This window comes from Zootoca vivipara, chromosome 3 (genome assembly GCF_965207765.1).
Source record: "Zootoca vivipara chromosome 3, rZooViv2.hap1.1, whole genome shotgun sequence".
NCBI classification, from domain to species: domain Eukaryota; kingdom Metazoa; phylum Chordata; class Lepidosauria; order Squamata; family Lacertidae; genus Zootoca; species Zootoca vivipara.
Window position 1 is genome coordinate 61,106,840 of NC_142586.1, and position 13,766 is coordinate 61,120,605.

At 39.9% G+C, this 13,766-nt stretch overlaps 1 protein-coding gene across 7 annotated transcripts in view; it reads left to right on the forward strand.

Annotated features, from left to right (window-relative positions):
* The window catches only part of UTRN (utrophin), a 345,054-nt gene that overhangs the window by 124,801 nt on the left and 206,487 nt on the right, over nucleotides 1-13,766 (forward strand). For all 7 annotated transcript variants that reach the window (XM_035108828.3, XM_035108822.3, XM_060272729.2 and 4 more), the window contains exons 41-47: nucleotides 1,369-1,554; nucleotides 1,965-2,137; nucleotides 6,106-6,256; nucleotides 7,529-7,704; nucleotides 8,645-8,780; nucleotides 10,238-10,387; nucleotides 13,234-13,318. In XM_035108828.3, the coding sequence (XP_034964719.3) occupies nucleotides 1,369-1,554; nucleotides 1,965-2,137; nucleotides 6,106-6,256; nucleotides 7,529-7,704; nucleotides 8,645-8,780; nucleotides 10,238-10,387; nucleotides 13,234-13,318 (1,057 nt within the window). The remainder of the gene's footprint in view (nucleotides 1-1,368; nucleotides 1,555-1,964; nucleotides 2,138-6,105; nucleotides 6,257-7,528; nucleotides 7,705-8,644; nucleotides 8,781-10,237; nucleotides 10,388-13,233; nucleotides 13,319-13,766) is intronic.

The following is a 13,766-nucleotide window of genomic DNA, read 5'->3' on the forward strand; positions in this document are numbered from 1 at the left end:
TTGGCATACTGTACTGTAGGTGACAAAACAGCAATTGATCAATAGTACTGCAACTTGTTTAACATTTCTCTGTTGGAGACCTTGTTGATGACCTTCACTCTGCACTGGACTCTGATAATGATGCAATTCTGTATGGTGATTCAGAAAAGGAATCTTTTAAAAAAGGCTTTAACTATCTTGTTGTGCCTGGTTTTGATTGGCTTCATCTTTTAGTGATTAGCCAATTGGGGGATACTGCATTACCTAGCCCATTGCATCTGGTATAAGGTTGGCTTGGTAACCATTCATACACCAAACAGAGATCCTTGGAGGAAGGGCAGAATACAACTTTGATAAACAGAAGCAGTTAATTGCTGTGCCCTTTTGAATGAACTGCCTTTGGGGACCAGACCAAGGTCTGTCTCATCCAGTGTTATGCTTCCTGCAGCAGTTAACCAGATGCCTCTGGAAGCAAGGCATGAAGGTGACCATGTACTGTTGTTTATCAACACCAGCTTACGGTGCTTCAATTAAGCTATTATGCTATTCAGAGCCCTAATCTCTCTGAATTTATCTAATTGATTGTTTTAAACTAGGGTTGGGGAACTCATGGTTTTCCAGAAGTTGATAGGGCTCAGGCACGGCACTTCAAAGTACTTTTATTTCCTACATTCCTCCTGGTGCTTTCTGCATTAAAGAAGGACTTCAAGTTGAGAAAAGCTCCCCAAACAATGATATGCTGTGTATGCAATAAAGCTACAAGACTGAATATATGTTTTAACCCTTGTTGTATGGCTCCTTTCCTATTTTGTGGAAGCTCTTGCTATCTGTAGGAAAACATGCTTTTTAGTGTTCTCTTTTGTCACAGGTCATCATGGGCATGCATTAGCCTCCATGCCAACTGAGAATTATAAAAATGAATGTCCCCATTGCGAGAAGCACACAGAAGCTGGGAAAAGACTTTCTGCTAATTTAGTGTGGGCTATCTCCATCCTTTTCCCATAACCAGAGCTGATAAATTGAGAAGAGGGGGTATTTACTTGATTGGAGTATATTTGTATTGGTATATAGGGTGATTCATTTTAAAGAAAGTAAATTAAGTTATTGGTGTACCTGCTCCGGACAAAGTAGATATACTTCCTTCTAATTATAACAAGGAAACACATGGCAGGGATTTTAGTTTTGGGGATAGGATTTCAATTTTTAAAACTTGATTTTATCTGGTATATTTTAATAGCTTATTTTTCAGTTCAGTTCTTTTTTAAAAGGCTTTAATCTGCATTGAACCTGAAAGATAGGGCATAATGCAAATACAAATAAACGAAACTTGTTTTTATCTTATAATGATGTTATTTTAAAAGAGCTAAGCTTAAGTTTATTTTTCTTTAGGCAGTCTTGCAGAAGATTCAAGGTCCCTTCTCATCAACAACGAGGGCATCTCCATTCCCTGCAGAATACCTGGTTGAAATTAACAAGATTTTGCTGGCTATAGCTGATGCTGAGCTCTTGCTGAATGCTCCGGAACTTCATTCTGGTGTCTATGAAGATTTTTCTACTCAGGAAGATTCATTAAAGGTACTAGAAACTGAAACAAAATATTAGAATAGAAAATTGAGTATTAAAAATGGTGATTATTTTTTCCAAACATTCTAACTTGGGTTTAAGCATAAGGAAATTCAAGGTATTTCTAAATGTTACAGAATTGCACCTTGATTCATAGGCGCCAATTTTTCTAAAATGGTCCGGATTTGGCCCGTGGGCCTTGTGTTTGACACCCGTGTTATAGAAGAAATTGGATAGCATTGTGGTTTTAAAAAAAAATTATGGAAAGAATCCTATCCTAACAGTGTAAAAATTACATTGTTCATCCTTTTTGCAATGCAGTCAAAGGGTTCCATTTGTCAAGTTGGCAGTCATCCTTGAGGGTATGCTAATGCTTCCTTGTAGAGCACTTCAACAGGATTTTTGTCTTTCTATGCTTACAGAACATAAAAGACATGTTGGACAAACTTGGGGATCAGATTGCAGTCATTCATGAAAAACATCCAGATGTTATATTGGAAGCATCTGGATCTGAGGCTGTTCAAATAGCAGATTCTCTAATCCAACTGAATGCAGAATGGGACAGAATTAACAGGATGTACAACGATCGTAAATGGTAAGTAAATGGACCACATTTACTTTGTTCTGAAAAACAAACAGTTGTGCACCCTGAAAAGCTGATTTCTATGATGAAGAAGTGAATCTGTAGGGAAAACTTAAAGTACACCCTGGTAGGGATTTTCTGCTTCAGACAGAACTTGGCCCTGCCAAGCTTGAGTGATAGCTATAATAATAATAATTAATAATAATAATAATAATAATAATAATAATAATGGCTATCATGAAGTTGCTTAGCAAATATCTGTTACATGAGCAGGCAGGGGCTCTAGGAGTGTTCTTAATGTCAAGGATCTAAGGTGCTCTAGTATTAAAACTAAATATTGAAATCCAAAAGGAATTCTTACCAAAAAGACTGATCTCCTTCTGGCATCATGGGCTCACTGGATTGGATTGGGCTCTGGCTCCACCTTGGTCACAAGGCAGGAGAAAAATCTCTTTGGGAAAATGGCAGTTCCCAATCAGTTTTTGCTCCTACCTGTTCTTCAGCAAGCCCTGCCATAGTAATTTTGGTTGCAGTTGGGACCCGCCCTAATTGGGTAAGCTTTGTGATCCCATGATACCCATGGGAGAGATAATATGATTGGTACTCACCTGAAGTGAAGATTGCTGATGGCATCATGGGGTCACTGGAACCATGCCCTAATATTGACTGCAAATATTGGCTCTGCTATTACCACGTCCCTTTAAGTTTCCAGTTTGTTCCTATGATTAGGGGAAACTGGGCACCTTTCTTGTCCTTTACTGTTTGTGACACCAATGACTCTTTGAGCTTGGCGAGACTGCAAAACTGTTTGGGAGCTGCCCACTTCCCAAAGGTATTTCCCTCCCGCCTCATGACCAGGATGGACCCAAAGGCCAACCCAATTCAGTGACCCCATGATGTCAGCAGATATGTACAGTTTAGGTGAGTACCAATAGTACTTCCCATGAATCTCAGAATAAGCTCACTATTCAGGGCTCAACCTCTTCACTCTCAACCTCAACTCTGTCTCCTTTTCTCTCTCTATACATTAGTGTTTAGCTCAGCTTTACTGTTTCCTGCATAGCAAAGCTCTGTTCCCAGGACACAGAAAGCAAGATGATAATGCCAATTGCTAGGGCTGCATACCATCCTCCTTATTTTTTGTCTGATTATCTGTGAGGTGGGCGGGCTCATCCCTACTCTTAGGGATAACTGTGGCCCTCTTGAACAACAATTTCCCAGGTCCCTATGAGTAGATATAGAATGAAAGATGCCCCAACATACAGCCTAATTGCTGGATGGTATAGAAACTTCAGTAATCTGATTAAATTAACAGTTAAGCAGCCAAACTACTCTTCCTGTTTAAAAAGATAAATTAAAGCTTCACAGTTAATTGGTGCAGTACAACAGATTGACTTTCTAGCTGATTCATTGAAGGGTAAGACATTCCTTGAATCTCATAAATATTGCATCTTATTTTGCATCTTATTTAAAATGTGACTGGGCTTGTTAAGCATTCCTTTGAGGCTAAGGCTTATAACATTACAAGTACCGGTAGTGTTTACAAGTACTGTTGATAGGTTTTGTTGTTGTTTAGTCATTTAGTCGTGTCTGACTCTTCGGGACCCCATGGACCAGAGCACACCAGGCACTCCTGTCTTGCACTGCCTCCCGCAGTTTGGTCAGACTCATGTTTGTAGTTTCGAGAACACTGTCCAACCACCTCATCCTCTGTCGTCCCCTTCTTTACCAACATCAGGGTCTTTTCCAGGGAGTATTCTCTTCTCATGAGGTGGCCAAAGTATTGGAGCCTCAGCTTCAGGATCTGTCCTTCCAGTGAGCACTTGATAGGTTTTATTTTATGTAATTCACAGACAGTACAATTTAAGATCCTGAGGACTGTTGATCAACATTCCCTATACAGTCATACCTCAGTTTAAATACGCTTCTGTTTGAGTACTTTCAGGTTGAGTACTCCATGGACCCGTCTGGAATGGATTAATCCACTTTCCATTACTTTCAGGTTAAGTACGCTTCAGGTTAAGTACAGACTTCTGGAACCAATTGTGTACTTAAACCGAGGTACCACTGTATATTATAGGGAGTTGCTTTTACCCATAAAGCTAAAATCAGTCATTATAAACAAATGAGTTTTATTATCATGATTCATACTGACTTTTGTATTGGTCATGTTTAAATTTTAGGGGCATGGATGGGATATTGGACTCCATTATGATTAAATATACCTAGTTGTCAAAGTACCTTATTATACTCTTTGAATTTGTTACAATTTCCAGTGCTAGAAGTCTTTGAAAGTTTCTTTGGATATCTTCTGCTAGAACTCAAGAATTAGCTGGTCTTCTATTTGCTGCATTACTCACTCCTGATCCAGACCTCTTAGGGCTCAGTCTTCACACAGACAGAAAAATGATTATCACGCTTAGTACTAGTTTGTTCCTTGCCATAGCTGCCAAGTTATCCTTTTTTTACAGGGATTTTCCCTTATGCTGAATAGGCTTCCTCGCGAGAAAAGGGAAAACTTGGCAGCTATGTTCCTTGCTCATGTACTAAAGTGAGTTGTTTGCAGGTGCGTCTATATCCAGCATGTATGGGGTATTAGAGGAGGGCAATACCTTTGGTGGGCGGCATGTCATGCTCCTTCTAACCAGTTGTTGCCACATTATTTTCTGTGTGGGTAACCTAGTTTCTTCCCAATCCTCTTCACTAGTTGGATCAGCATATGGGGAAGGAATGGGGCTATGCGAAGTAGCCTTTCTCCTTGGTTTCTGTGCGTACAACAGTTTATGAAATGGCTTCCAAATGATCTAGAACCCTTCATGTGCATGGAATCCTGGAAATCATTCTGTGCACATGGCCCTGCCCTTCAAACTTGGAGGTGTATGGATGGGGTTACTCGATGCAGCCCAGCCCCCTTTCGTGCGTCTTTTCTGAATATGTCTTTTGCTGGTTCTGCAAATTTTGCTGCAGAACTGGTAATGTACAGCAGTTGATTAGCCAGTGATCAGTTACAAACTACAATTGTTTGATATCTCAACCCTTTTAATAAATATATTGGTGTTGCTTTTAAAGGAGCTGCATGTATGTTCATGCATTTATTTATTTACATATAGAGCAACTTACTGTCATTTTTGAAAACAGCACAATCCATTTGTAATACACTGTAAACTGCTCTTGGGGGCATGGTGGGGTGTCAGCACTTACTCTGCTGCAAAATCTGTAGAACTGATTTTCATGGTGCTCAGTCCTGGAGAAAAAACTACAGTAGTTCATATGAGCTTACTGCCACACAGCTATAGTATTTGGCTTATTTCCTACATTTTCTTGATATGCTGGATCTATGGACAAATTTGATTTTGGAATAAGGGAGATATGACCTTTGTGCAATTTGTTCTGTTGCATCACTGAACATAGGCTTTGACTATGTCCATCTCCCTTCTGAATGGCAAAAATGGCAGTGGGTGGGTTGAATAATAATGTTGCTATGTATAAACCTAGAATAATTAATCTTTTTTTGCATACCAACTTTTGAGTGACACCTAATCAATATTTATTTCTCATGCAGTTAAATTTTATTTATCACAAAATTAAAAAAAAATCCTTCCAGTAGCACCTTAGAGACCAACCAAGTTTGTCATTGGCACGAGCTTTCGTGTGCATGCACACTGCACACAAAAGCTCATACCAATGACAAATTTAGTTGGTCTCTAAGGTGCTACTGGAATGATTTTTTTATTTTGTTTCGACTACGGCAGACCAACACAGCTACCTACCTATAGCTTTATTTATCACATGTTGCTCTTTTTGCTAAATGGCAGTGCTTCTGTTGTCCCCCATCTATTCAACATTGCTCTTTACAAGAGCAACACCCATTCTGCAAGGATATTTCCATTTTGTGGGATTTTTTGTTGCACAAAACACTCTTGCTTTTGAAATATATGCACAGGCAATTAACAGCCCCCTCCTCCTTCTGTTTCTTTTAGTTGCTTTGATAAGTCTGTGGAAGAGTGGAGACAGTTCCATTGTGATCTCAACGATCTCTCCCAGTGGTTAGCAGAAGCGGAAGGGTTGCTGGCCGAGGCCCAAACTCAAGATGGCGGCCTGGATTTAGAAATGGCAAAGATACACCAGCAGGTATCTGATCATGGTTTGTTAAAGTGTTTTGTTAAGAACTTGCTAACATTTTGATTTGGGTCTGGAAACTACATGCACAAACATGGGCCAAAAGCTGTTAATAAGTGGATTTCTGCATTCTGTACTAGCCGAAATTTCGAATCAGGCAGCCACATCTAACCCAGCCCATAAACCAATATGTGAGTGACAGTTGCCAGGTCTCCATCTTCCACTAGCAGGCATAGGGGTTGTACCAGCCAAATCTGATGGAAGACATGCTGGACCACTAATGGATGGAAACCCAATGAAAACCCTTGACTCTCAAATTATTAGTGAAGGCGCTTTATACATATGCATATACTGACCTTAACGGAAAGTCTTATCTCCAATTCCCCGGTAAATAAATAAATGTTAAATAAATAAATAAATAAATAAATGTTAAATAATAAATAAAAATTTAAATAAATGTTAAATACTGTTCTCCTTAAAAAAACACAACTTAATTTTTAAAACAACATAACTTAAGGCATGATCCTTCATGATCTTATGTAGACAGAAGTAGTTACACTTACATTTGGCACATTTTAATTTGCTAAAATTTCATATAATTTAATTTAGCTACAAAAAGCATTGATGGACCACTGAGTACTGTTTTATTATTTTTAGAGTGTATCTGATCTTTATAAAAAAATTATTTGAGCTGTATTTTTTTTAATAGCACAGTATATTGTATAGAACAGAGAGATCTCTTTTGACAGTTAATGCTTTTTTCTGGTTGTTAGTGATATGTGAAAGTTTGAGCCTGACTTTCCCTGACTTCCCTCAATTTCCTTGGGTTTCCTACCATATCTGCAGATCATGGGAACGCTGTCCTTAATTAGCCTAGCTGAAATCTTAGTAAGGCTACAGAGAACAGGCAGCATATCTATTCTGAGACAAACTAATGCAGTGGTTTCCCTTCATCCCTACCCCACAAACCAAAATCTGTAGGCAGTATTTTCCCTTTTATCTCAAAGGCATACATGCATAGCCTACTATGTGAGGAATGCTTAGCCTTCATACTGATTTGATTTCAACAGCATGTTCTCGTACTGTTTGCCTTTGGTAGATTGATATTCATGAATATATTAGCTTACTCTTAATAACAAGTGCCTAATCATTCACTTAAAGAGCAGTGATTTTTTATTTTATTTTTTAAACGAGCAATGTGTGCCCAGTCATTGTTTCAGGCTACACGTCAATGTCATATTGGGTAAGCAACAAAATTGAGCTTGGTTTTTATATTTGTGACAGGAACTTGAAGAGGGAGTCAGCAGCCATCAGACCAGCTTTTCGACATTGAAGGGAACAGGAGAAGGAATTGTGCAGAAGCTCTCTACTACAGATGGAAGCTTCCTGAAGGAGAAACTAGCAGGGTTAAATAATCGCTGGAAAGCCATCACTGCTGAAGTTATGGAAAGACAACAGAGGTAACTGGTTCAGTCAGGTTTTGGGGTATCTTAGGAGAAGCATTGGGAGCAAGTTTCTCTGGAAGCTCCAAATGACATTGCGTATTTCCTATTTGGTTGAAACGTCCATGCCCTGAATCTGAAAGGTCGCTCAAGGCTACTTTGAAACAATTAGTGAGAATGATGCTGTTTTTAATGTGCATACTCGTTCTATTTCCCCTTGCTCTGTTTTAGGAAATTGCTCGTTCATTTCTTTTAATATACTCTTAGGGTATGTGAGTGCTACATTCATGTTTTAGAATTGCATTTTTATCTGTTGATGATGTTTGCACATTGCCTTTGGTCCTCCTTAGCATACAGGTGGTTAGCAAGGCTAACCCTCCCCCCAGATTTCCTGCAAAAAGGAAACAAGTGCATTCAAGATGCAGCTAGATTAGTCTGTCTGAAGTTGAATTATTAGTTGTGTTGCCATTTTGAAATGTAAATTTAAGTTAATATCTGTTCTCCGCCCCAATCAAAATAAACAAAATCCTAGTTTACCACAGAGGCATTATGTACCAATGTTATTGTCATTCCCACCACCAGTCTAGCTTTATGCAGTGCATACATAATTTTAAAAATACTTGCTTGGTATGATTGAAGACAGTGTGCAAATTCTTTCAATTTTTACACAGAATATGAAATATTGCTGGGAATTGTTTAAAATTAAATACATCTTTTTAGGCCTAAGGCAACCCATGGAACACTTTAAGCATTTCTTTACTTGAACTCACATTGCTAGAGAGAATGTGGAAATGTCACATGAAGAACTTTGTACACTTGAACTGATTTCTTAAATTCAGCTTTGTAGTTTTCGATATTAGTAAGCTGTAGATGGAGTGTGTTTTCTTCTTGCATTTTACCTTTCAGTATTTATGTTGATGTTCTTGTTTTATATTCCACTTTGGGGTTTGCACCTTAGACTGAAAGGAGAGAATCAACCATTACTAGACTTCACAAGAAACCTAGATGAATTTAGTTGCTGGCTGGAAAACATAGAAAATGCACAGGGAGAGAAGCCTACAATCAGCCATGAAGAAAATCTGAAGGAATTAATGGCAAGTTAGATAAAAATGATTTCATACTTTATTTGAATTTATTCCTTCTTATTTCTACTGGTGCTACTGAATAATTAATTTGAAAGGTAGGTGGATTCTTTAGTTCACAAATAATTGTTGTGTATTAGGTTGAGATGAGTAACCCAGTTGAAGTGTACGGAATACATCACACACAACCCAAGTGCAGTGCTAGGTCTGTTCGTTGCCTGTGGCAGGACACACTGAACAGAACTGCACCCCTGGGACATCCCAACTGGTGGAAAGGAGAAGGCGGTGTTTTGCAAAATCCTCCTGTGTCTTGCGGTTCCCTGAAAATCTGCTCTGCAGAACTGGTGAATCCTCTGGAACAGTGTGGGAAGGAAGGAGGAGTAAGTGAAAAACATTTCCTTCTCCTTGTGCCAGAGGAGCCTCTGGTGAATCAAAGTTCCTTTTATGAACAGGATCCTTGTATGAAATTATTGCTAAAAGTACAAAGAGCTGCAATCTAGCACATTGATTTGGGGCTTCAAGAGCACAAGTCTAAGACCTGGACTAATAATCTCAATCCAGCAAACTGGGTGTGCAACCAATTTCCACTGCTGCCTATGAAAGGAAAGTGACCACGTTAGTTTTTATTTAAATGTCGATACTAAAACTTTTCATTCATATTCCCAACGTCAGTAAATAACTTGTATCTAGAACAGGGGTAGGCAATCTAAGGCCCGGGGGCTGGATGCGGCCCAATCGCCTTCTCAATCTGGCCCGTGGACGGTCCAGGAATCAACGTGTAGAATGTGTGCTTTTATTTAAAATGCCTCTCTGGGTTATTTGTGGGGCCTGCCTGGTGTTTTTACATGAGTAGAGTGTGCTTTTATTTAAAATGCATCTCTGGGTTATTTGTCAGGCATAGGAATTCGTTCATTTCCCCCCTCAAAATATAGTCTGGCCCACCACATGATCTGAGGGTCGGTGGACCGGCCCATGGCTGAAAATGGTTGCTGACCCCTGATCTAGAACCTGTGGAATCGGCAGGGCACACAGAGGCCTATGTTATTGTGCATGACACAAATCCTCCACAAATTAACCTAGTTTTTAAATGATTTTTATTTACTTACATTTATATCCTGGTGTTTTTCTATCATGGAACCCAAGGCAGCATACATGTGATTCCCAGAAAGGTACCCATTCAGGAACTCACCAGACCTAGCGAAGTGGTGGCCTTGTGCCTTCCGATTGTAACCTGGAAATAGGGTAGCAAGTCAAGTAAAATCCTATGATCTTCTTAAACCATGCAGAATAAGAACAATGTTCATTTTCTCTAATTTTGCATAATTTGTTCTTTAAAAAGTATTTTGGATAATGTATTCTGCTTTTGCTTCTCATAGAGAAGTGCTTATCTTCTGGCACTAGGCATTGTCCATATCTTTTTTAAAAAAACAACAACTAGTCAATAAAAGTGCTTTCTTTAACCACTTTAGGGCTTGATCGAGGAGATGGACATGCAAGGAGAAAAACTTAAGTGGCTAAACAAGAATGAACCTGAGCTGATTTCAAATAAGAGCATTGGGCTGAGAGAGAGAGAGAATATTTCTGATAGACTGAGGACCCTGAATATTAAGTGGAAGAAGGTATGGATTCCTTAAAATCAGCAAGTATAAAATGTATTCTTTTTAATTGTGTTTCTGCCACATACATATGAATAATCTTGTCGGAGGAGGCACGATTGGACAAGTTAGTATAAAGAAGTGTTTTGTTTCACAGGCAGCATTCACATGTTATGGTAAATCACATTTACTCATCTTGAATGCATGGGTTTCTCCTGCCTCACTTCTCCTTTGGCATGAGCAACCAACCATGATTCCTGGCTTAGCGTTCTGTCCAAACTGGGGGTTGTGGTTTGTTTTGCTCAGAGAAAATTAAAGCTGGTAAGCCAAGAACAAACCTTGGCGTAAATTCCTTGGTTTATTTCGAGTTAAATAAAAACTACAATCCCCACATCAGATTTAACACTAAACTAGGGGTTGTGGTTTGCTGCTCCCACTCAGGCTAGGTGACAAGTGAAGAAGGATCCACCTGTGCACTCAAAATAAGCCATTAACTGTGGTTTACAGTGACATGCAAACATGGCCATAGTGTTAAACCTCTGCATGAAAATACTTTTCTTTCTTAATATTCCACATCAGGAGTAAGCAGTGTGGTGCACTTCACATGTTGGACTATAGCTCCAGTGATCCCTGACAAGCAGCTATGTTGGCTGGGGTTTATGGCCAGCTACAACATCTGGAATGTAACCACAATTAACTAGCCTGGTCTAGATCAATAGCTTTCTTTTGCTTGAGGCAACATGCATTGTATCACAAGCAGAATTCCTAAATGTGACCCTGGAATACTTTTCACAAGTGGGAAGTAAACATCCTTCATGCTTTATGAATTTGAGTTTCATTTATTATACTTGTGTAGTAAGCTCAAAACAACTTACAGAGGGCTCCATGTTTTCTTCCCAGAAGGAAACACCCACTGAGCACTCCCACAACACTCACTGAGCTTGTAGAAAAGTAGGGGAACTTGCATGGCACAGAAAAAAGCTCCAGCCTAGTCCTTACCTTATATCAGTTTTGCTTCTATGAATTTGCTTCTTTTAATTGGATTGACATTCAAACATGAAATCCCTTGTCTGCCTTCAGAAGAGGTGGGCTCCCAGCATGGCAGCTTAAAACAACCACAATCATGCTTGGGGTTTCCCCCCCTAAAAATATACATTTCAAGTGCCAAGGGCCAGGTAGTGTGCATCTTCTGCATTCAGTGAAAACTATATACAGTGGAAACTTGGTTCTTGAACTTAATCCGTTCTGGACATTCTGAAAAATGTTCGCAAACCGGAACACTCACTTCTGGGTTTTTGGCCAAAACACCTGAGCACCAAGGTGTTCAAGAACCAAGGTATGACACTAGTGAAGATGCCAGATAATAATAATAATAATAATAATAATAATAATAATAATAATAATAATAATTTATTATTTATACCCTGTCCATCTGGCTGGGTTTCCCCAGCCACTCTGGGCGGCTTCCAACAGATACACAAATCACAGTAATCTATTAAACATTAAAAGCCTCCCTGAACAGGGCTGCCTTCAGATGTCCTCTAAAAGTCTGGTAGTTGTTTTTCTCTTTGACATCTGGTGGGAGGGTGTTACACAGGGCGGGTGCTACTACCGAGAAGGCCAACTGCCTGGTTCCCTGTAACTTGGCTTCTCGCAGCGAGGGAACCACCAGAAGGCCCTCGGCCCTAGACCTCAGTGTCTGGGCAGAACGATGGAGGTGGAGACGCTTCTTCAGATGCACCTCTATGGGGAGGGAATTCCACAACTGCTGCAGAAAATGTCCTCTCCTGGAGCATATGCATCCCTGAGCTTCTAGGGGTGGTGTAACAACCTGCTCTACTGAACTTAACACCCAAGGAAGTCTCCAGGGATGGACATAGTATTTCATATATTTGTGGCCTAAGCCATGAATTCAAACACTTCCATGACCTTGAATTGGGTCTAGAAATGAACTGACAACAAATGCATCTGTTATAATAAAACAGGGGTTGTATGAATAAACGTTTTGCTGTTGTATTAGGACCAGTTGGAGTTTCTAAGGCATCGCCAAGGGCAACCCCACACAGAGCACATTGCAATAATACAGTCTGGAAGTTACCAAGGCATGGGATAGAGTGGCCAAGTCAGTTGAGTCCAAATGGGACCTTAGCTGGCACCTGAGCCTCCAGTGTTAGATCCAGAAAACCCCCCAAAGCTGCAGACCTACTCATTCCAGAGAAGTGCAACCCGGTCCAGAACGGACTGTCTCTACCTCCCAGTCCTGAGAACTGAGGACACCTAACGCTTCTATCTTTTCAGGATTCAGCTTGAATTCACAGTCATTCCTCCTCATGGTATAACTCACTTGTATTAACATTTATTGTTAATATCATACTTCCCCAAACAGTAGCTGCTTTTGGTACTATATGTCAGTCTTTGAATGGCTATTGCAACTCTTTCCTCCTCCCCTGGTTGCACTGAATCCCAGGTCTGTTTGTTGTAATAGCATCTGGCACATGTAGATCTCTCTCTCTCTCTCTCTCTCTCTCTCTCTCTCTCTCTCTCTCTCTCTCTCTCTCTCTTCTCTCTTCTCTCTTCTCTCTTCTCTCTCCCTCTCTTTCTTCTCTCTCCCTCTCTTTCTTCTCTCTCCCTCTCTCTCTTTCTTCTCTCTCTCTCTCTGTGTGTGTGTGTGTGAGAGAGAGAGAGAGAGGGGGGGGGCAGACAGTCAGACAGGCTCCATCTCTAAAACTCTTTGGTCTTGGGGGTTAATGGATTTTGTGCTCAGCTGTCTATAGTGGTATTGCTTTAGCTGTATAATGCTAAAAATGTTAATCCTCAGTTCTTGACATGCAAAGGTTTTTGTAATGTGAAGTTTTCCCCTGCCGTATTAGGTGTTCAGAGAAGCACCCAACAGAGTGAGAGAACTGGAGGCCCATGTTCATCAGCTTCATCTGGTGCCACAGACAATGCCACCTGGTGAGCTCTGAGAAGAGAATGTGTTTCTCTTATGGGACAGTTTTCAGTATTCTTTGTCATCTCATTTTTTGATCTTTAAGGCCATGAACGTTTTAGATTGTGTTTCTGTTGAAGGGCATGGCACTGAGTCACTAAGACCATGCGTCCAAATGTATTGAAAGGAAATAGGCTTCTAATACATTTTATGAACAAAAGAAAGTACATCAAAATTAACAGAAATTAATTCCCTTCACCATTTGAAGTTCTGTACTGACGTATTCTTCCATCAGTATGATTCAGAGGATCAACAGCTAAATGCTTGCTTCTGACTCAGAAGCATTTTTTTCACTGCCAAAAAATGTTTGAATTTGTTCCTTCCTGGAACTTAATCAGATGGTAAACTGGGATCAGCTGCAGGTTGTGACTTTTCCTGTGGGTGACAGCTTAACGATGTGTAGATTTTGCCCAC